This window comes from Xenopus laevis, chromosome 8L (assembly GCF_017654675.1).
Source record: "Xenopus laevis strain J_2021 chromosome 8L, Xenopus_laevis_v10.1, whole genome shotgun sequence".
In the NCBI taxonomy this organism is placed as follows: domain Eukaryota; kingdom Metazoa; phylum Chordata; class Amphibia; order Anura; family Pipidae; genus Xenopus; species Xenopus laevis.
In genome coordinates this window covers 119849320-119873791 of record NC_054385.1, presented here as the reverse complement: position 1 = coordinate 119873791, position 24472 = coordinate 119849320, and the positions used below count along the sequence as shown (strand labels likewise).

At 41.0% G+C, this 24472-nt stretch overlaps 1 protein-coding gene across 4 annotated transcripts in view; it reads left to right on the top strand.

Moving 5' to 3' along the window:
- LOC108699365 (synaptic vesicle glycoprotein 2A) overlaps positions 1–24472 on the top strand; it is a 92083-nt gene that overhangs the window by 63427 nt on the left and 4184 nt on the right. For 3 of the 4 annotated variants that reach the window (XM_018231393.2, XM_041573502.1, XM_041573503.1), the window contains 10 exons: positions 11441–11621; positions 11863–12014; positions 13015–13148; positions 13397–13486; positions 13901–14011; positions 14137–14225; positions 20708–20872; positions 21838–21971; positions 22858–23064; positions 24208–24367. In XM_018231393.2, coding sequence (XP_018086882.1) covers positions 11441–11621; positions 11863–12014; positions 13015–13148; positions 13397–13486; positions 13901–14011; positions 14137–14225; positions 20708–20872; positions 21838–21971; positions 22858–23064; positions 24208–24367 — 1423 coding nt within the window. Of the gene's footprint in view, positions 1–3716; positions 3880–11440; positions 11622–11862; positions 12015–13014; positions 13149–13396; positions 13487–13900; positions 14012–14136; positions 14226–20707; positions 20873–21837; positions 21972–22857; positions 23065–24207; positions 24368–24472 lie in introns of those variants that run through there. The other variant, XM_018231394.2, reaches the window with a different exon arrangement.

Below are 24472 nucleotides of genomic sequence, written 5' to 3'. Positions count from 1 at the left end.
GGGTTTGTTCTGCCTGCCTGATAAGGTGTCTCATAAGGGATCATTATCAGAATAAATTGGTAGCTTCAGATTGATCTGCTGCAAAAAAACTATGTTCAATCCCCCTCCCAGGTTCCTCCAGCTATTCTTTACTCCTGCAAGTAAATAGGCATTGCTGTTTATGAATACATCTTATATACTACAGTATTATAGCTCCACATTTGTAGGAAATGTAGAATTAAAAACTTACGGCAGAGGGAGAAAATGAGAAAGGAAAAAATGGAAATAATATAGTAGAAAAGAAGAAGGAAGAAAGGAAGGGAAAGAAGGAAGGGAGGGAGGGAGGGAGGAAAGAAGGAAGGGAGGGAGGGAGGGAAGAAAGAAAGAAAGAAATGATGGAAGGAAGGGAAACAGGGAAGAAAGAATGATGGAAGGAAGGGAAAGAGGGAGGAAGATAGTTGGTGGAAGAATAGGAATAAGGAACTGAAGAAGTAGTTGACATGGCAGAAGAAGGAGGAGTAGATACAATGTTCCATCTAAGCTGTGAGTTTGTGGAATTAAACTGCAAGTCTACAGGAAAATCTGGAAATGAGAAATCTTTTTCTCTATGAAATTTGGACCTACTTACCTTTCTGTGCTCATGTATTTTTAAAAGCTCATGTGTTTTTAAAAGTTTGAGAGAGAAGTGGAAAAAAGCAAAAGTGTGGAACCAATTTTTTAAACCCAGACCCGACCTGGGACACGGACCTTCAATCCAGATTTACCCAACCCGACCCACAACTGCCTAACCCGCAACCTGCTGATCTCCATTAAACCGGAAGGGCAGTTGCTGCGAGCCCAAAGTGACATCATCAGAATTGGGCAGAGGTAGAAAGAAAGTTTAAAAAAGTTTAATGAAGTAAAAAATAGATAATATAACATCAGATAAGAAATATAGATAAGACCCACATCTGTACCCGCACCAGAAAATCCAACCACCAGGATAACCCGCAGGTACTCGACTTTCTTCAGGACTATCCCAGGAGGTGAAAGGAAAGGGAAATCTTATCCAACAAATCGGGGAAAAAAAGAAAAAAATGGAAATAAAGGCTGATTCCAGTATGAACAGAACTTCCTATGCCACCAATCACATTACGTGCCATGTACAGGTCGCTAGTAGGGTTGCCAGTTGCCACCTTTTTGTTGCCAAACTCCATGCAGGGGGCAGATGATATCGAGGCGAGGGACATAGGGGTGGGCTGATGACATCAGGGGCGGGACTGGTGACATGTTGATCAGCAATTGGCTGATTGCCATGACATTAACTTCAATGTCCTGTCTGGACAGACAGTTTTCACTAGTTTTCAGCCCTTCCAAAAACCGGGCTGTCTGGGTGACAAACAGACAGGTGGCAACCCTAGTTGCTGGGCTACTCCAGCTTCTGGCTTTTTGTTATGACATTATAACACAACAGGAGGGCTATAGGAGGTGGCCAGCCCCAGGAACAATTGCAGCTTTGGCAAGGTTTATAACTGCAAACTGAGCACTTGTAAACAGGGGGGAGAGTTGTAGGGGGCCCCGAGGGAAAGGGGGCCCGGCCACGCCACACTTACTTAATTATCCGGGCCCCCCATCTTTCTGAGAGCTGCTGACTTTGGGAAGGCATGGACGTTTAAGGGGCCCTAGCCACCAATTTTCTTATAATGTGTGTGTGGGGGGGGGGTCTGGCCACCAATTTTTTTTTTCTCATGTGGGGTCCTAGCCACCAATATTTTTTAATGGTGGGGGGGTCCTGGTCACAAATGTTTTTTTATGAGGGGCCGTGACCACCAATATCTTTTTATTTTTTATTAACATGTGAGAACCCAAGCCACCAATATTATTTTTGTTTTTTCACTGTGTGGTGGGGGGCGAACCTGTGGGGTGGGCGGACCTGTAGGTGGGGCTTGCGATGGGCGCAGCCCAGGGGGCCCAGGAAATTTTGTCGTATGGGACCCTGCGATTTCTGATGGCGGTCCTGATTACCCTCCTGATGCTCCCGATTTTAAGCAGCATTTTTGTTGCCTTCGTTGTTCCCCTAGAGCCAATTTGTATAAATGGCACGCTTCACAGGCGCTGACTCACAATGCGGAGGTCTGGAAAGCCATTTTTAACTCTATATCCAGAATCCAAAGGCCTGGCAAAACTGCTGCGGAATGCTTTGCAGGCAACATCCCTGGCAAGGATTGGGTTAATGGCCCCCAACCATTTCCTGCGATCCACAAACATTTCCTTTACAGATTGCAGTCGGATCCCTTCCCTCGCTTTAACATCTCGATTACATATTCATGCCGTAATCCTCCAGCGGTTTTCTGTTTTGAAGCAAATATTGATGTTACAATATTATTTGCATGTTGTTTTCTTCCGCCACTGCCTGAATGAATGAGATGTTCTATTTAATGGGTATTAGGGTTGACGGCATCATTTAGAGGCCCACGGCCCAGGCAAATCATCTCTTTCAGCTCTTCTTATTACTTATTTGTTTGCTCAGATCCCTTTAATAAATAGATAAGTATCATTGAAACCGTTGCCTGGTTGCTAGGGCCAGTGTAACCTTAGCAACCACACAGCACAGCCTAAATTCAATAGTGGAAAATTGGAAAAAATGAAGTTTCAAAAAAAAAATAAATAAATAGTGAAGAGCAAATGCACTCATCTGATTTGAATATTTATTATATAAGCCAGGCAGGCTTTAAGGGTTGGTTCAAATTTAAGTCACTTTTAAGTTAACTTTTAATATGTTAAAGAATGGCCCATTCTAAGCAACTTTTCAATTGGTCTTCATTATTTTTATAGTTTTTTTTAATGATTTGCCTTTTTCTTCTGACTTTTTCCCAGCTTTCAAACAGGGGTCACTGACCCCATGTAACAAACAAATGCTTTGTAAGGCTGTATTGTTATCACTACTTTTTATTGCTCATCTTTCTATTCAGGCCTCTCCTATTCATATTCCAGTCTCTTATTTAAATCATTGCATGGTTGCTAGGGTCATTTGGACCCCTATTTGCAAACAGGAGAGCTGCTGAATAAAAAGCTAAATAACTCAAAAACCACAAATAAAAAATTAAAACCAATTGCAAATTGTCTCAGAATGTCACCCTCTACATCATACTAAAAGTTCATTTAAAGGTGAGTAACCTCTTTAAGTTCACTTTTAGTATGTTATAGAATAACCAGTTCTTAGCAACTTTTCAATTGGTCTTTATAGTTTTTTTGTAAATTATTTGCCTTCTTCTGACTCTTTCCAGCTTTCAAATAGGAGTCACTGACCCCATCTAAAAACAAATGCTCTGTAAAGCTACACATTTATTGTTATTGCTACTTTTTATTACTCATCTTTCTATTCAGGCCTCTCCTATTCATAATCCAGCCTCTTATTCAAATCAATGCATGGTTGCTAGGGTAATTTGGACCCTAGCAACCCGTTTGCCTGCCTGAATATTTACTGTAGTTCTAGAACCACAAAATCCAGCTACTTTTGCTTACTCCGTATAATCCAATTATAGGTCTTTACAGAGGGATATGGAGGAAGCTGGTAGAAATCATTTCAGTCAATGAAAAGCTGAAAAGGCAGACAAAATCAATGGCGCCTCTGCACCACGATGGAATGAACAAATAAAATGATGTTAATTTAAGGGAAAAATCCAATTGATTTCATTGAACAAGGAACTTGGCAAACAGAGACGAGTGGCGGGTTTCTGTGTGGACGGCCGAGGTTCCGTTTAGGCGATAGTATGGGATTATATAATCACTGCAAAACCAATTGGGAGCAGACACTAAAGTTTGCCTTCATTGAGCGCCTGCTCCCAATTGGTTTTTCGGTTTGTCCGCTCCCCGTGCTGAGGGCTCAGGGAGGTGCACCTGGGCCACTTCCCAATTGTGGTGAGTAATCATTTATAATTTATTATTTGAAGACCCTAATAATACAGATGTATCATTGATTATATAATCACTGTCTGAGCAACAGATAATACCCTATAATGAGATGCATTCACTCCCGCTGTCAGTTATTCCTATGCTTTATCTTTGGGGCTTATGTTAGATCCTAATTTTATATCTGCTGTATAACTGTATATGGGAATGGAATCCTTTAACCGGAAAGTTTCAAAGTACTGAATAGCCGGTAGTGATGTGCGGTTTGGGGTTTTCTCAACCCGTACCTGCCCTCCCCCAGCACGCGCCCGCCTGACTTCTTGGTTCCTTTTATAGACCCGCGCCTGCCCCGCCGATGACGTCACAAAAGGGGGCGGGTGAGCAGTCGCAGCTTCTATAAAAGAAGAAGTCGGAAGCAACATGGCCACCGGTGAAGAGTTCGCCCCAAACCCACCTGACCCGCGGGTATCGGGCGGCCCATACATCGCTAATAGCCGGCTCCCATAGACTCCATTTTATCCGAACCATCCAAATTTTTTAAAACTGATTTATGAAATATTAAACAGTATCTTGTACTTGATCCCAACTGAGATATAATTAATCCTTATTGGAAGCAAAACCAGCCTATTGGGTTTATTTCATGATTTTCTAGTAGACTTGGGGGCAGATTTATCAGGGGTCGAATTTCGAAGTGCAAAAAAACTTCGAAATTCGACCATCGAATAGGCTAGTTCGACATTCGAAGTCGAATTCGTATGGATGTTTAACATCGTGGGATCGAACTACGATCATACTTCGATACAAACGATTTAATCATACGATCGTACGATTTCACTTCTGACTAAAAACTTAGCCAAATGTTGGCTATATGTTCTAGGACAGTGATCCCCAACCAGTAGCTCGTGAGCCACATGTTGCTCTCCAACCCCTTGGATGTTGCTCCCAGTGGCCTCAAAGCAAGTGTTTATTTTTGAATTCCAGGCTTGGAGGCAAGTTTTGGTTGTATAAAAACCAGGTGCACTGCCAAACAGAGTCTCAATGTAGGCTGACAATCCACATAGGGGCTACTAAATAGCCAATCACAGTACTTGTTTGGCACCCCAAGAACATTTTTTATCCTTGTGTTGCTCCCCAACTCCTTTTACTTCTGAATGTTGCTCACGGGTTCAAAAGGTTGGGGATCCCTGTTCTAGGAGGTCCCCATAGGCTAACATAGCAATTCGGCAGGTTTAAGGTGGCGAAGTCGAAGTTTTTTAAAGAGACAGTACTTCGATTATCGAATAGTCGAAGCATTTTCACTTCGAATCGAAGTCGAATTTGGCCTATTTGATGGTCAATGTACCCAAAACCAAAAATTACTTTGAAATTCAAAGTTTTTCAATTTGAATATTCACTTCGAACCTTAGTAAATCTGCTCCTTAAGGTATAAAGATTCAAATGACAGAATCTGGAAACCCCAGGTCATGAGCATTCTGGATAACAGGTACCTGTGTGTGTGTGTGTGTATATATATATATATATATATATATATATATATATATATATATATATGTATATATATATATATATATATGAACTGTTGCATGTAGAACTCTACCTCTTACAACCTCTGACCAATTATTGTCAATGGAGTAACATTGGGGAGCTCATATTGCCCAGAGGGAAAATATTAGGGATGCACTGAATCCAGGATTCAGTTCGGGATTTGGCCAGGATTCAGCCTTTTTCAGCAGGATTCATATTGGGCTGAATCCTTCTGCCCGGCTGAACCAATTGGGATATTGTGGGTCTCGGCTCATTTGAGAAAGATTCTGCCATGTGACTAAATTAAACTTTTTTGCCCCTTTTGATGCCAGCAGTTTAGCAGTACGTTAAAGGGATGCTTCACCTTTTATTTTACTTTTAGTATGTTATAGAATGACTTATTTTAAGCCATTTTCTTTTTTTTTTTATAAAACCTTTTTGAATTATTTTCCTTCTTCTGACATTCAGTTTTCAAATGGGGGTCACTGACCCCGTCTAAAAACCAAACGCTCTGTAAGGCTACAAATGTATTGTTATTGCTACTTTTTATTTCTCGTCTTTCTATTAAGGCCTCTCCTATTTATATTTCAGTCTCTTATTAAAATCAATGCATGGTTGCTAGGGTAATTTGGACCCTAGTAACCAGATTGCTGAAATTGCAAAAACCAGAGAGCCGTTGAATACAAAGCTAAATAACTAAAACAAACCACAATTAATAAAAAAATTTGCTAAATTGTCTCAGACTATCACTCTCTGCAGCTTGTTATTACTTAAAGTGATACTGACACTAAAAATGTAAAAAATATTAAAATTATTTAAAAATAATATTAATCTACATCAAAAGTTACCTATAGGTCATGTTGATCGTTTTTCTCTGATAGTTCTGATTTTGTAAGTAATTGTTACTTGAAGTTCCTAAATTCCTAAACCTAAACATCTCAGTCTGTCAGAGTTTCTAATACTAATCAACTCCTACTGCACAAATATGGCAGCCCCCTCATAGAGGAACAAGGGGGTAAGAAAGGTAATGTAAACGCATCTGGCAAATACTTTTATGGCAAAATTATAAATATCATTCAAAGCCAATGTTATAATAGATATAAAAAAGTTATTTTCTGGTATCAGTATCTCTTTAATTTAAAGGTGATCCCTTTAAGGATAATATGTGTTTTACAGATCTAATGAGATTTCACAAAGCTTGTGGGTTTCCCATTGGTGTATCAATATATAAATAGCTATACAGAACTGTTGTTCCATGTCTCAGTAGGTGATACTTTCATCTGCCGTGAGCTCCTGTTTCGATTATCAAACCCATTATAAAATATTACAAACTGCCGTGTGTTTATCTTGCTAAATGCCAGGAAGCCTTGTAGAGACTTAGAGACTGAGCCCCCCTGACTGGGATCATCCATCATCGTGCCTGTGAGCCTTCAGTCTTACACAGTTTCAGTGATGATTCTCACCTCCAATTTTCTAAATTCTCCTGCTAAGTGTCCTACTTTGCCGACATAATCTCCTAATAAATAGGATGAGGCTGGTTCCCCAAAATTCAGTAATTAATGATGATCTTGGGTCTATGTAGGCTTTGACATTCAAGTATTCTACTGAGACAGTTAAGGTGGTCACACACGGGCCGATGGGTTACACTTTCCGATTGACTCACCCATGAGCCCAAAGGAAGTAGTACGTATTAGGGGTCACGCATAAAATAGCCACCACCCCAACCCCGAAACTGACTGACATCCATAGAACAGGTACATGTATATCAGTCAGAATCTCTAGGTCACCATACACTTACCAATGATTGTTTTTTGTGAGTATAGCCATCTTTAGATAGAATTGTCTGTTGTGGGGTGCAATTAGGGGTTGCCCAGGTCCCAATAATAGCCAATCAGATTACTGGCCTAGTAGACTGCTGCTATAGTACAGTCACACTCCCTTCCCAGAGACTATTATCCACTGTTACTATAGGCACCAGCTTTCCCTACTATACCTGCTATCCCACAGTCACACTCCCTTCCCAGAGACTATTATCCACTGTTACTATAGGCACCATCTCTCCCTACTATACCTGCTATCCCACAGTCACACTCCCTTCCCAGAGACAATTATCCCACTGTTACTATAGGCACCATCTCTCCCTACTATACCTGCTATCCCACAGTCACAGTCCCTTCCCAGAGACTATTATCCACTGTTACTATAGGCACCATCTCTCCCTACTATACCTGCTATCCCACAGTCACACTCCTTTCCCAGAGACTATGATCCCACTGTTACTACAGGCACCATCTCTCCCTACTATACCTGCTATCCCACAGTCACACTCCCTTCCCAGAGACTATGATCCCACTGTTACTACAGGCACCATCTCTCCCTACTATACCTGCTATCCCACAGTCACACTCCCTTCCCAGAGACTATTATCCCACTGTTACTATAGACACCATCTCTCCCTACTATACCTGCTATCCCACAGTCACACTCCCTTCCCAGAGACTATTATCCACTGTTACTATAGGCACCATCTCTCCCTACTATACCTGCTATCCCACAGTCACACTCCCTTTCCAGAGACTATTATCCCACTGTTACTATAGACACCATCTCTCCCTACTATACCTGCTATCCTACAGCCACAGTCCCTTCCCAGAGACTATTATTTTGTATTGTATAGGGATTGCTGAAATGCTGGTACACTTAATATATGAATAGCTGTTTTTTTCCACTCATCCTACCTTTAGCTGCTGCTGCTCTCACATTTTCTCTGCCTCTTAAAGACAGCTGTGACATTTCCAAGTTTCCTGCTTTGGTGACAGGCATTATGTACAGAATTTCATTTCAGCAGCTCTTTGCATACACTGGGAGCTGCTGTAATGCATTAGTATGAGTTGAATTTAGCCATTACTTTACATATCTCCCCTGCACCTTGCTAGAGTTGAAGCCAGCTCTGAGACTGCCACCTTCTGGCACACTCTGGCCAAAGACATGGCGAGAAGCTGGCTATAGAAATCCACTGCAATGAACACAGTTGAGCGCTCTCATGCAGCCATTACACAACAGTAACTTTCGCTTTCAAGCTCTCCAGGAAGTATGCACAGTATGTCTTGAGCACAATGACATCTACAGGCCATTTGTATAAACACCACATATTCCCCCTATAGTAGGAAAGCATTTGGGCAAATGTAATAAACAACAACAATGCATCTTAAAGCAATAATATACATTATTCACATCACATAGTCCTGGGTCCATGCAGGTAGTTTTCTGATTCTCTCAGTACACCTTACAGGTTCACTTTCTTAAGGCCTATTGCAGTTGGCAACAGGAGTAGGAAAATGTCCTTCATCAAATGGAGCTTCTCCAAAGTCATATCTAACAGGAGCAAGACGACTTGCATTCCATATGCGACCATCAGACAGTTCATATGTGTATGGTCCTCGCTGGCGTCTCACTTGTGGTGTAGTAAATTTAGATTGTCCTTGTTTCAGTATTCCTGGTTTCTTAATTCTGACTTAAGATCCAGGCTGAAAGTACATTTATCTTGCACCACGTTTTCTGTCAGTATAAGCCTTGCATTTGGCTTGTTGATGTTTCACAATGTCCGCAGTAGATGATTTTGTAGGCACAGTATTTTGTGGAAGTTTGATGTCTACAACATGTAACTTAGTGCGCATCTGTCTGCCATGTAATAATTCAGCTGGAGATGATTGGGTTGTTGCATGACAATATTCCTCTCTCTCTCTCAGAAAGGATTCAAACTCATATGAGACAAACTGCGGTCCGTTGTCGGATATTAACTCCTTTGGATTACCTTCTCTGCTGAAGACTGTAGACAGAAATGTTATTACTGTAGCTGATGTTATATGAGAAAGAAATGCAATCTCAGGCCATTTACTGTAATAGTCCATCAAGGTTATAGCAAATCTACAATCTATAGGAGCATCTGTAAAAGGACCGACAATATCAATAGCAAGTTTTTCCCATGCTGAATCAGAAAATGGTACTGGTTTTACATCTGGTCTCAACTTAACTTTGTGTATAAAGTTCCTTGCACAACCCAGTGAAGTGTGGCAGTGAAGTGTGGCAGGCACTGGTGCTGTAGTAATGAGACCATCAACTAATTGTAGGTTTAATGCAGCAAAGAGATCCCTTCCAAGTATAGCAGTAGCCTTATTCACAATGTAAAAATCACATTTTGCAGTATTTGATTCAAATTGTACAGTCACTGGCAAGCAACCAAGCACGGGGATTGGATCCTTTAAGTAACTGACCAGTTTCAGGGCAGGTGCAACAAGCGGATCTTTTGCAAAGTATTTCAAGAAAATCTCCTTTGGTAGTATAGAAACAGCTGAACCTGTATCAAGCATCAGGTTCATGGAGTGTCCCTTGTCAGCAGAAGCAGTACTGACACTGACAGTGCAGATAAACTTGTCTGGAATAAATGTACCAGCTTTATCCACACTGGATAAACATCCGTAACATTTGTAGTAGTGACTTCATGAAAATCTTTAGCAGAACTACGGCAGATCTTAGCAAAATGTCCTAATTTAGTGCATTTGCGGCACCGTATAGCCTTTGCAGGACATGTAACATGATTTGCAGTTTGTTGTGTTGAACCACAGCGAAAGCAGTATTTTCTATTTGTATTTGCTGCACGGTTTTGCAGTGTAGGTGAATAGCCCTGTATTTTGCCTGTGACTGTGCATAATTAGGCCACAGTGCTGAATTCACAGTCTGTACATTCCCAGCAGTTCCCTGGCTGAGTTTTAGCCTCTGCCACTGCTGTTTCAATTTGGCTAGCAACTGTAATAGCCTTTGCAAGGGTTAAATCCTGCTCTAGGAGCAGTCTCTCTCTAATGTGAGGTGAGTTTGTTTTTTCCACTATTTGGTCTCTTAGCATTTCATCTTTAGATTCCCAAACTCACAGATAACAACCAGCTCTCTCAAAGCTGCTACAAATAGTTCTGTGGATTCGCAATTACGTTGTCAACTTAGGTCGGAATTTATATCTTTCAGCAACCACATTTACTCTTGGAACGAAAAAGTTCTTTATAGCAGTAAGAGCAGTTTCATAAGTATCATCAGGTAATGGTAATGTAAAGAATATACGCTGTCCCTCTGCTCCCAGGCAGTGAATAAGTAAAGCACACTTTCTAGCAGCAGAAATCTCCCCTTGGTCAGCAGCAATAATGTAATTTTCAAACATACGGATCCAAGCAGTAAAAGGTATAGTAGGCTCACCAGGGTTTGGAAGAAAAGCTGCAGGCTACTGCAGAGGTAGAAGAGCCATCCTTGTTGCCATTTGTTATGTTTTGGTAGCCGAGGATGAGTAGAGTATAACAGTGTTTTATTAGCAGGCTCTCATGTAGCCATTACACAACAGTAACTTTTACTTTCACTTTTAAGCTCTCCAGGAAGTATGCACAGTGACATCTACAGGCCATTTGTATAAACACCACACCTTTACTTGTTACTCTCACATGTCAGCTTTACATGTTTGCATAATCAATTATTTTTTTCATGACTGGTATCAAATGATGACATTTTCCTTTTCTCATTAACCCCAATATATGAATTTGGGGGCCCGGTGCAAATGGTGGAATAAATTCAGACACTGAAATGATCCTCTGCAGTATACACCACCTAGTTTGCAGTCATATTTGTCTCCAAAAATGTAGCAGCAAAATTTACATTTTTTGTAAATTATATTCACATTAGTGGAGGGGTGGTTATCCCCCACCGCTTTATACCTGAAACCACTGGCAAGGCTCAAGTAAAGGAAAATGAGAGTCAAAATTGACATTAGACAGCCCCCGTTAAAGTTGGTATGCTCCTTTTTTTCTTAAAACTCACTGGCTGATGGTAGTGTGCTTCAATGTCATCTTCGTCCTTGCTCCCAGGTATCCCTGAAAATGACTAAACTGCAAATTCCCAGGGTGGTGGAAGGGATATCGGGGATTATGAAACTGTTCTGTAATGAACATTCTGTGCAGCACAAAAGAGATACCGGTTGACTATTAATTTGCCTTTTGTAACCCTGCAGGTCTCATCGTCTACCTGGGGATGATGGTTGGCGCATTCCTATGGGGAGGGCTGGCAGACCGCATTGGGCGACGGCAGTGCCTACTTATGTCACTCTCTGTCAACAGCGTTTTTGCCTTCTTTTCTTCATTTGTCCAGGGATACGGGACCTTCTTGTTCTGCAGGCTTCTATCTGGTGTCGGGTATGAACTTTATTTCTGCTTTTGACGATCCTGTTATGTTTAGTTCAGAAAAATTAGACTAATTTGACAAAATTTAATTCTTGTCTTGAAATTCTTCAAAAACCACTTGCAATCAGACAAGAGAAATCTAAAGAGGGGAAGAAGCAAAGGAACTTCTAGGCCTAGTTGTTGAAAGACCTATCCATAACTTGCCTTTTATTGTCTTTAAACTGTAACTTGTTTTTTTTTCTTATCTTTATAGTATTGGTGGCTCCATTCCCATCGTCTTCTCCTATTTCTCTGAGTTTCTGGCTCAAGAGAAAAGGGGAGAGCACTTGAGCTGGCTGTGCATGTTCTGGATGATTGGTGGGATCTATGCCTCAGCGATGGCTTGGGCCATCATTCCACACTACGGTAAGTGATTGGAGAAGTTACATAGTAAGTTAGTAAGTCCATCAAGTTCAACCTTTTTACTTTTTTTAACCTGCCTAACTGCCAGTTGATCCAGAGGAAGGCAAAAACCCTGCAGACTAATCCTTGGATCAACTTGTACTATGAGCTATCTCCCATATCCCTGTATTCCTTAACTTGCTAAAAAGCCATCCAACCCCTTCTTAAAGCTATCTAATGTATCAGCCAAACAAGTACAGGTATGGGACCTGTTATCCAGAATGCTCCGGACCTGGGGTTTTCCGGATAACGGATCTTTCCATAATTTGGGTCTTCATGCCTTAAGTCTACTAGAAATTCATTTAAACATTAAATAAACCCAATAGGCTGGTTCTGCTTCCAATAAGGATTAATTATATCTTAGTTGGGATCAAGTGCAAGCTACTGTTTTATTATTACACAGAAAAAGGAAATCATTTTTAAAAATTTCGATTATTTGGATAAAATGTAGTCTATGGGAGACAGCCATTCCGTAATTTGGAGCTTTCTGGATATCAGGTTTCCGGATAAGGCATCCTATACCTGTATTCAGTTGCTTTAGGGTCCAAGTTAGAAAATGATTTTGTTTTTAAGGCTGAGCTACATCATAATATACATCAATGATATAAAATAAGTGCCACCTTCCAGCAGTTTTCCTATTTTTGAGTATTCTTGCAAAAGAAGACAATCATAACGGGTATTTTATATATTGTTAGATACTGTGCGAAAGGCACAAGGGAGAAGGTAAAACGGAGGCACAAAGGAGTTTTAGTAAAACCTATTATAAAGCCATATTATGAATATGTTAAATTATTATATTTATGTCAATTTGAGCACATCAACTTGTCATGTGAGAAGTCTCATCAAAAAACTAGGGAGTTCACCAACAGGCTGGAGATCTTATCTAGCATTGCATTATGTGATGGACTGTCTATGACTCTGTGGGTGCAGTTGCTACATCTTCTTCTGTTTGTCTCCTTTGAAGGGTGGAGCTTCCAGATGGGTTCTGCTTACCAGTTCCACAGCTGGAGGGTGTTTGTGCTGGTGTGTGCATTCCCATCTGTGTTTGCTATAGGAGCTCTAACCACCATGCCTGAGAGCCCTCGCTTTTTCTTAGAGGTGAGCAAACATCCCAGAATGTTGGCTTTACTAAAATGAACTGATTTGATATTCTGCTGCGAGACCCATTTCTACACCTTAAGAGGTCTTCATAAAACTAACACTAATCATATCTATTCTTAAGTTAAACCACGTTAAATTTTCAATCATTGCTGATGCACTAGTTCTAGAAGGGTCATGGAGAAATGGGGTTGGGGTAAATAAGTAAAATTTAAATCATCATCTCATCTAATGCGTTTCTATTTCAGAATGGGAAACATGATGAAGGTTGGATGGTGCTAAAGCAAGTTCATGACACCAATATGAGAGCCAAAGGACACCCTGAGAAAGTGTTTTCTGTGAGTAGAAAAAACAACAACCAATTTTATGGAGTAACTATTTTCTATATGCTCTGGCTGTGCATCCATGCTTGTCAAACCATGCTATAGTTCATAAGTAGCGTAATTAAATAAAATGAGAGTTCTGGCAGTTGATAAAGCCTTGCGTAAATGAGGCTGGGAGAAAACGTTTGCTCCTGATCTTCAGAGCAGTGCTGGAGATTACAAAAGGATTATGGTAAATATGCAGCCTGTCTGCTGGATAAGTCAACACCCTCCCAATTCTAATTTCATTTGTCTTGAATTAAATATCTCAATTGTCAGTTGAGCTCAACGTCAAGCAAGTTCTTCCTTTTGTAACCCATTCTTGGCCTGCAGAACAGGTAGAAGAAAGCGGTAACAGCAAATGCGACAACTGTATTCTTCTCTCTATAGGTAACCCAAATAAAAACCATTAAGCAAGAGGATGAGCTTGTTGAGATCCAGTCAAACACTGGGACCTTGTACAGGCGATGGAGTATCCGAACGCTCAACCTATTACAACAGGTACAGCTTGATACATAGGGCTCCATTTCTTTGAAGGCATTCTGTTGACTTATATGTGTTGTACTACCATGTTACACTCCTGTAATTGACCACTGAGATAAATGAGCTTATTTATGGTTTTTCAGGTCTGGGCCAACTTCCATCAGATTTTTTCCCCAGAATACCGACGCATTACTCTCATGATGATGGCTGTTTGGTTCACTATGTCCTTCAGGTGAGAAAAGTACAGTCCCACTGAAAGAGAGTGTTGATGAATATTAGCATTTAACAGAACACTGTCACTGTCTTTCTTCATGTTGTTTAGAGTTTTAGAGTTTTTTTTTTTAAAACCCAAAATCATAGTTTTATAACATGCTAAAATATTATGCAGCAAAAATGCTAAAATCTTTACAAAATGGCATTGCTGCAAAGGCTCCAGACATAGGTGAAACCAGCCATCTCAATATTCCCCCAGGGTTCTAGGTAAGCAGTAGCGGCTTGTTTCCATAAACGTCTCAAGCTTAGAGGGAGACGTATAAGAGTCTACGTCAGAGAATACCATGAGGGAAGGTAAAAAATGTTGCCTTGGTTGGCACTAAGTGGAAAAAGCCTGTTTGGCTTATACTATATTTCTGCTTGAACAGAAGAACTTATTTGTATACTCAAAGTAGGGAAACACACATACCCAACAACACTTTTTACTATAACTTTTGCTGCCCCATTGTTTTCTGCTGAAAACATGGAAGGTGAAATGCATAGCTACTCTCCATAAATACCCTATTAACATTCACAACGTTTCCTGCCCACCTCCAGGCCAGAGGTTGGGAGTTAGAGAAGAGGTCATGAGATTATTGGAATCAGGGCCACTGCGTCTCACAGAAGGGTTTTTCGTTATCTGCAGAAGGAATGATTCAATATTTCCTTCATGGCCTGAAAAACAGAAGGAATGTGATACTAAAAATATCATGTGCTGGTATTTTGTGTCTCATCCTAGTTGGATATTTAGGGGGTTATTTATCAAAGGTCAAGTGTTAACGTTTTTTTTTTTACCTCAAACGAACTTGAAACTCAAATGGTATCTTATTTAAGAAAAAAGTCAAATAGCAAAAACCTGATTCTGCGAGTTTGAGTCCCGCAACTCGAAAACTCTTGAATTGAATTGCTTGAATCATTCAAGTTTTGGGCAAAACCATCTGAAAAAAAATGCAAACATCAAACAGACTATTAACATCCTCAAATGGTTCAAGGGACCTCTGCCATTGACTCCTACATGACCTTAACAGGTTTTAGATTTTTTTTAACCCCCAAAAAATACAACTCGAAAACTCGAATTTTTGTAGAAATAAAAGAACTGCAACCTTTAATTCTAAGCTCTCACAAGTAGGGCCTTATGATAATGACAGATGATCATGGTGACCTTAGAGCTCAGAACTTTCTGTACGTTTCTCTAAAACACAAGTAATTTGACCATATAGCGATTCATTTTTGAAAACTACATCCCAGTAATTCTTCTGCTTCATTCACCTTCACACTCCTTAGCTCCTTCCAAGGCCAGTTTTAACGTAAAGAAGAGAGAGCATTTACCTGTGGACCTCAAAATCTTGGGGACCCTCTTGGAGATGAGGCCAGTGTATAGTCACCTTTAGCCTTATCAGAAGAAGGTAAAGGAGTTATGTGTCCATTCCAAAATTCTTCCGTACAGAAGCTCAATATTGTCCTTCAGGTTCTCAGTTTTACCCTCCTCGGTATGATTTGTAGCCTTATCGAGTGTATTCTTCTTTATACACTGGCATATTACTTTAAGTGCCTCAACACTTCTTAGAAAATAGCAGGAACCATAATGGCATGCTACGCTTAATTTTGGCAAAGGCATCTACAGGTCTAAAGCTTGCTTGGGTAACTGGCTATCCATAGCAAAGCCAAAATTAAACAATAAGCAACTTTTAAAACCACTCTTTTTGATGCTCTTACATATAAATATATCAGACAGAGAGGAGTACCTTGGTACTAAGCATTCTATTAATTACCATAGGAATTGGTAATATTTAGCCAACTGATTAATGATCAAGCCAATTAATTAGACATGCCTCTCTACCTGCAAGGGAATTCTCATCCCCAAGACCAATCGAGCAGACAGATAGCTTCCCACCTCCTGAAACACATGGCGGTTAAATGCCAGACTCGCCGCGAGCAGTGGATAATGTCTGTATTTCCTAATCAGGATTGAGCCTTCCAAATTTATTCCTCCAAATAACTGTTAATTCAAAGTGTCAGGGAGGTAATTAAAATGCCATATTCCCAGTTGCCGTCTGGCGTTCCTTCGGCTGCACATTAAACAGCAACCGTCAGCTGCTAATGAAGTTAGAGTCTTGTGGACGATGCTGGGAGCAATAAAGAGAGTGGATATTCGAAAAGTAAATAAATGGAACCTCTTATTGCAGCGACTACAGAGCCATCTGGAAAGCCAGGGCTGATTTTATTATATATTTTATATGCTGCATATCTTGTCCATAAATGATATTAGGAACCTGGCGGCGTTGGTAGCAATGAAAGAGGAAACATTGAGGTTGGCGTTGCCTCGCGTGACCCTTCATACAGCCACTAACTCATGTGAGGAGCAAATCACAGCTCATATTTTTTCGGAGGGGGAATGGTAAAGGTAGGCAGGAACAGAAGTCGTGTATCTACTTGTTTTAGGTATAAGGCTTGTGGTATGAAGGGATCAATAACATGAACCCTCTTTAGCGGCATTTCATCAAAATCATTACATTTGGTTACTCACTATGTCAAGCAAGTGAGGAAATATTACTTGCATCAATACTGTGCTTTTTAGGACATACAAGAAACTAGAGTGCCACCTCTTGGGCAATCCACACAGTTGCATTCACAGACCTGTGTGTCTGTTTCTACAGCAATCCTCAATCAGTGGCTCTTCAGCAACATGTTGCTCTCCAACCCCTTGGATGTTGCTCTTACTGAACAGTAAAAAGAAATTGTAGTTTAAGTGAATAAGGGAGTGCATAAGTATTTTTGTTTTTTTCTGAAATACCATACAAAATACCAACACCAACAGGGGTCATTTATGACATGGATAGCATGGTGCAAAAGTTACTCTCTGGGCGCAGTACATTTTGGAGCACAGAGACCTAGAGCCGCCCCCATAAATACATTGTTGTTTGCTTTAGGCCGCCCTGTATTCATGCAGAGCAAGTGGGGGTTGGAACATATGCACACCCCGCCTCCGCTTGTTCCCTCACTTGTTAGTGCTTTTGTACTACTGTCTGTGGTCTTCATAAATGACCACTTATATCTGTGATGAATAACAGCAATGGAAGCAATTTAAAAGCTCCCACTGATACATATGAATGGAATATGGTGTGCATAAAGGTCTACTTTCATATTGGACTGTTTATTCAATGCAAAATAAATGGTGTATAAATCATGGCTAGAAAAGGGTTATATTTTTCCCTTTATAACTTACTGCACTTTATTGTTAAATGTAGGAATTCATTTCATGAATCGAGTCGTGAAACGATTATTTACTAGGGTGCTTTTTTTTCCAATTCCAATCATCAGCCCTTTCAAAACCCCATGGGTCTTCAATCACTCCTGAAAGCAAAGAAAAATCAGTAGCTGAGCTCCACACACCCATATAAACGTAACAACTAAAAGCTGTTTCTTAAGCCAGAACAGCAATTGCAAGAAAGAGTCAATTCTTTCCTCTTAAAATTGCATCTGTCATTGTTGCAGCCCCAAATAGACACCATCAATAGCGTCATTTGCAGTTTTTGGTCTAGCTCAGAATCAGCACGATTCTTGATGCACGATACTATTTTGTCCATTTCTAGGAGAAGCCCTTGAGATTACTGTAGCTATGTATATTTTGCCTGTCCAATAAGTAATCAAAACCTCTCTTAAAATCCTTAAAGTGGTCAAGAACCAATAGTGACATCTTAAAGGTGGTCTTCTGTCCCTTCTTATTTTTTATGTCAAGAGAAGATCCTGTGCTGTCTGTCTATATAGTCCTCTAATGTACTTGAAAAGAGTATGTCACGGTCGGCACCCTGTCAGTGTCGGACTGGGACACCAGGAGCCCACCCAAAAACCTTAGACCAGAGGCCCACTCTCAGTACTAATATTCTTCATCTCCTCAATCAACCTCTATTCTCCTAGTTGTTTTTTTTTTACATACTGTAATCTATTATTCCATCTTTTTAGCCTATTTGTTCTCATATAATAGGGAATGGCCATGAAATAGGCCAAAATTTAAGCAGCATGAGGGCCCACTGACACTTTTTGTGGTATGACACCAGTTTTCCTGGTATCCCGGTGGGCCAGTCCGACACTGCACCCTGTTCAGCCTTTAACAGCCGCCTTTCACCTCGGGAGGAGCCCTCGGCTAATCGGATGCCGCCAGGTCTTAAATAAGAGAGGTGCCAAGCGAAGGGTTCTGAACGAGCAAAGGGGCTCAACGGTAAAGTAAAGTCTTTTGGGCAGAAGGTTACGGTACAAGGCGTATACAGAAAGCGAAGACAGATCAGAAGTCAGGATAGTCAGTAGCAGGCAGGGGTCACAACAGGTAATCAGATCACAGAATTCAGAAGCTTAACAGCACAGAACCACCAGGAACTCACTAGGAGAAAACCTATAACGGGTAGTGAGAAAATGTAAATTGGCCCTTTAAATTGGCATACGCCAATAAATACAGCAGAGGCGCATTGCGCGCCCCCTAACTATCGGGGCATACAGGAGCAGCAGGACGGCGAGACCGCACCACTGGACCACCAGGGAAGTATGTGGTTACAGAGTAATCATGTCCCCTTGCAAAGTTTTCTACACCAGAAAGAGCAACCTCAACTTTGATAGCCTCTCCTCATAGATAAATTAATGGTTGCATCGAGACTCAGCCATTTTTAATTGTGTTTTTAAACACAGAACTGGTTTAAAATGTTCCAGTGAACCGTTTCTTGTGGGCTCACCCCAAATGAAGAGGCCTGGGGGCAAATTCACTAACCTCCGAAAATTCGCCAGCGACGGCTTCGCTCACATCGCATCACTTCGCCAGGACAACGCTAATTCACTAAAAGTTGAGTCCAGGGTGCAGAACGCTGGCGAAGTTGTGCTAGCGTTGCTGCGCCAAGCGAAGCGAAGTTACGTTAGCACTGGCTAATTTGCATACGGCGTGAAGTTAAAGTTCAATGGACGTACATGTTGTAGCAAATAAATTACACGACACAAGCCCGGGAAACCTTAATGAAATAAAATAAAGTTGTTATATTGCCCTACACATGAGCCCAGTGTATAGTTTATGTGCCATATGTTAGGAAATGTAGGGGGGAAGCCGGTTACCCCCAAAAAAAATTACGCTATTTTTCAGCCTATCACCCTGAAAAAGGAAAAGACGCCAGTGTTTTCAACTATTTTTTGAGGAAGTCCTATTTACTCTATTGCACTTCGCCTGGGTCTGAGGTGGCGAAGGCAAGTCTGGCGCAAGTGAATTTGCGTAGTTACGTCCATTCGCCAGAATGCAAATTCGCCAGGCGTTAGGGAGGGAAGTACTGCTACAGTCTATCTCCTTTGCTAGCCAAGTTACGCCGGTGACCATTGGTATATCAGCAAAGTACCAAAATGACATCACACTGGCGAATTTAGTTAGTTAGTCACTTCGCCCTTTAGTAAATTTGCCCCCTGGTGACTCCTACGGACACCAGGAGACCTTTGGTTCCACTGCTGATTATTATATAATCCCTGGGAGGCAACCACCACTCCTATACTTTTTGGATGCTTGAACGGAAATCGGAAATAGGATTATTTGATTTGCACTCTAAAAGGAGAAGCTGACACAGCAAACGCCATTGCAACGCATCAAATTATAATGATATTATTAGAGCATGTACTAATAATGTGTCTAAATTAAGCTTTAGCTCCTTTCTTGAGAAATGTAATTTTCACCTGCTAAAAATATATCTGTTGACAGAAACTGAAGAAAATATCAGGCTTGCTGAATTCTTCCTATGACAAGCTGGTTGTTGCATTTTTAGTTTCTAGGCACCCAGCCCACACCCACCCAGAGAGTACTCCATGGTAATCTTACAAACGGTTCCTGACCTGAAATCATAACCAATATTGTTTTGTGAAAAGCGAGGAGCTTATTCAGCATCCAGACTGCCACAGGGGCAGCTTTCACAGCTATTATACAGGTTTATAGAGTGTGAAAGCTTTTCTCTCTCTTTTTAGAAGCTACGACTGCAGGAAAACAGGAGCTGTGGCAACTGCAGGTTTTCAATAGAAATGGTTCAAGGAGAAAGTCTATCTGCTTGAACAGGTTGACTGTGCACCAAATTCAGAATTCCTTTTTTTTGCTGAATCGTTAGCGGAGTAGTTCCCAAACTGTCCTGGACAGGGTCTGGGGAAGTGGTAGGGGGCTCAGCTTGAAGGCCAGCTAGGGTAAGAATTTGAGAGACTGCTATTTGTTCTTGAGACTTCAAAGCACTGGGATTTTGCACACATTGGAATATGCAAATTAGAATTCAATGGCTTACATAGGATTTGTTATTAGCAGCTTTCTTTATAATATCTAGAAGAAATCTAGCTGCTCTTACATGTTCTGAACATGCATTATTCAGCACAAAAAAATGTCAGTGTTGTCATAAAGTTGCCCATATATATATTAATTGAATAATCATATTCAAATATCAATTTTCTTCTTTTCTTCAGTTACTATGGGCTGACCGTGTGGTTCCCAGACATGATCAAACACCTGCAAAACCTTGACTATGCCTCTCGTACAAAGTACTTCCATAATGAGTCTGTGAATAACTTTAACTTCAACTTCACCCTGGAAAACCAGGTCCACAAGAAAGGAGAATACCACAATGACAAGTAAGATCTGCCAATAAACCTTTTCTCGAGCCGTACTTTTCAGCTTTCTTGTGATGGGGATAGAGACGATAAGCCAATGGTTTCACCGGGAAGGAAATGTAGCTTGGCTTAAACTCAAAAACAATTAAATAATGGTGAATCTTTTTGGGCTGTATCATATTAGATATTGTGTTCATCTCATCCTACAGAAGAACACTAGTTCCAGTAAATATTTCAGTCTAATATTTAAGGGGATACCTTAGCGTCGGACATGTACACATAATTATTCTAAACTTTTTTACATTTGTGGTACATTCTTAAGTACCTTGATCATGTGCCATAAGGCTCCTGTCAGTTCAGTTGGTCACATTCTTAAAGAACAGGGTGGGGAAATACGCTTTTTGTTGGAAGTGCAAGAAAGATCAATATTGACAAAATGCCCAGCACCAGGCCTACAAGAAGCAATGTCTTCCAGGAGATTTTGATAGAGTGCATAGTCCTTTGATGTAAATATTCAAAAATTGCAGAGTAAAATTGTACATCGGGCCCCATAAAGAGGCAGCCAAAGCAGTTTCAGAAGGGCACAGAGGCTGTGATCCTCTGCTGCTGCAATGGAACCTCCGCATTCTCTTCAAATATATTATTAATATCAGGTTTAATGATATAATTCACCAGTGGTGTAACTAGATGTTACTGGGCCCCACAGCAAATTCATCTTAGGGCCCCCAACATATCCAGAGGTTGTCCCGTTTTACCAATATATGTTGAAATTGTTCATTAATTAGGGCCTCATGGGGCCCCCTATACCTTATGGGCCCCCCTGCAGCCGCAGGGTCTGCTTCCTCTGTAGTTACGCCCCTGATCATCACCCATTGTCCCCACAAGGGTTTTGACAGAGAATGTTTCACTTCATCGTGTGCAGAACCAACTGTTTGGTCGGATCTGATGATCAAATTCACTCAAGGGTCTCTATCTTTTCCCGGCAGATTCATAGGCCTCAAGCTAAAGTCTGTCATCTTTGAAGATTCCTTGTTCACCGACTGCTACTTTGAGGATATCACCTCCAGTAACTCTTTCTTCAAAAACTGCTCTTTCATTCGCACAATGTTCTACAACACAGGTAATTTATATTCCTCAGCCGGCAGTGCTTTTGGCAATAGGTTTAACATTCTTCATTCATAACTAAAAAGCTCCAAATATTTGAAATCGAATTTAGGATAGTATTCAGAAGGTAGGAAGTTTACCAAGGGTAGGGTTCATAGAATTAATATTTAAAATCCTTGTGTTCCTGCTGAAATGTTAAGTGACTCACAGAGATTCCAACACTTTAATAAAGGAATATGTCACAATATTCATTCATATGAGGTGCGAGTTTGCCCGGGGGCAGTAACCCATAGCAACCAATCAGCAGGTAGCATTTACTGGTCACCTGTTTAAATCGTATTGGTTGCTATAGGTTACTGCTCCTGGGCAAACTTAGAGCTTTATATTACATATGGGGGTTAAGGTGTTATGTGATATTTATAAAAGTTCTATTAAAATATGACCGGAATGATAGTCTATTGCGGGGGTCCCCAACCTTTTTTACTTGTGAGCCACATTCAAATTTACAAATTTAGCCACTATGTGGAACAGCAGCCTACACGAGACTCTATTTGGCAGTACACCTGGTTTTTATACAACCAAAACTTGCCTCCAAGCCTGGAATTCAAAAATAAGTACCTGCTTTGAGGCCAATGGGAGCAACATCCAAGGGGGTTGGTGAGCATGTTGCCCGCGAACCACTGGTTGGGGAACACTAACTAGTCAATTGGCATAGTTTTATGAATGTACAGTATATAATTTGATCTTAAAATCCGCACTATACTGCCCCCCCAGGTGGTGAAAATCCATAGCATCCTACTAGTAATCAATCGGAGGAGCACTGCTAACCAAACTGGTCGGCTCTCATGCACATGCTTCTTTGGTTATATTCTCTCATTCACAATTTTGATCTGGATTTACAGACCTGTTCGATTACAAGTTCATCAACAGTAAGTTCACTAACAGCACATTCCTGCACAGTAAGGAAGGCTGCCAGCTGGACTTCAGTGATGATATCAACAACGCCTACATGATCTACTTTGTGAGCTTCCTGGGGACTCTCGCAGTCTTGCCTGGCAACATTGTGTCTGCATTGCTCATGGACAAAATCGGGCGCCTTCGTATGCTGGGTGAGTTGCTTTTTCATCGGTGCCTTGGTGAACTACAGGTCCAAGAGTGGCTTCCAAGTAAAGTGTCTTCACGTGGTCAAGACAAATGGCAAGGTTACTGCATGAACACCGAAACTCAGTTCAGTTGCTATTTATACACTTATCTGCTAGAAATGAATTACAACTCCTACACTCTGCTGATCAGAAGCAGAACTTTGATGGGGCCCATTTGCTACCCCTCCCTAATTTTGTTATTCCATTGTGCAATCCAGAAGTGAGATCTTACATAGTTAAATTGGGTTGAAAAAAGACAAAGCCCATCAAGTCCAACCCCTCCAAATGAAACCCAGCATCCATACACACACCCCTCCCTACTTTCACATAAATTCTATATACCCATACCTATACTAACTATAGAGCTTAGTATCACAATAGCCTTTGATATTATGTCTGTCCAAAAAAACATCCAAGTCCCTCTTTTAGTCATTAACTGAATCAGCATCACAACATCACCCGGCAGTGCATTCCACAACCTCACTGTCCTGACTGTGAAGAACCACCTACGTTGCTTCAAACGAAGAACCACCTATGTGGCTTCACCCAGTGGTAGCAATGTAATCACCACTCTTAAATCATTCACAAAAGATTCTGTGCTAGGACCACAACAACCATTTTTTACAACCACAACAACCGGTTGAGACAGACTTACTGCTAGATTTATTAAAGGGGGAAATGTCTTCTAGTCTAGGTGAATTGTTGACCTTGGCTCAAGTTTCATTTACTAAAGGAGAGACAAAGCTACAAAGGACCATAGTTTTAACCATGGTTTTTTTGTCCACCATACATTGCATCAACATTTGCAATCAATGGCAAACAAGCCACCATTTAGGAATGACAGGTGGGCAACTTATGAGAAGCCACCTAACACTCTATTAGCCTAAGGCAGGTGTTAAGTACATGGCTTTCTTGCACTATAGTCAGCACAAGCACATCAAGAGCAGCTGCTCTGGATCTGTGCTATGTAAGTTACCCAGATCATTGCACTTGCCCCTAGCATTGATACAAACTTCAGCACATCTCTGTGGGGTTTAGAAATTGTCCAGCGTCTGGTGGCTTCTATTAGAAGTATAGATCTACATCATTCTGCTTGCTTTCTATTCCCAGCTGGCTCCAGTGTTATATCTTGCATCAGCTGCTTCTTCCTGTTCTTTGGAAACAGCGAGTCAGCCATGATTGCCTTGCTCTGCCTTTTCGGAGGGGTCAGCATCGCTTCTTGGAATGCGCTGGATGTCCTGACGGTGGAGCTCTATCCTTCTGATAAGAGGTAAAAGCAACTGCTAATTGGCTGATTTTTGTCCAGTTTGTACCACCTATCAAGGTATTTTTTTTTACTTACTTCTTCTGCTGAAAGTTCAGGGCTTGTGCAACT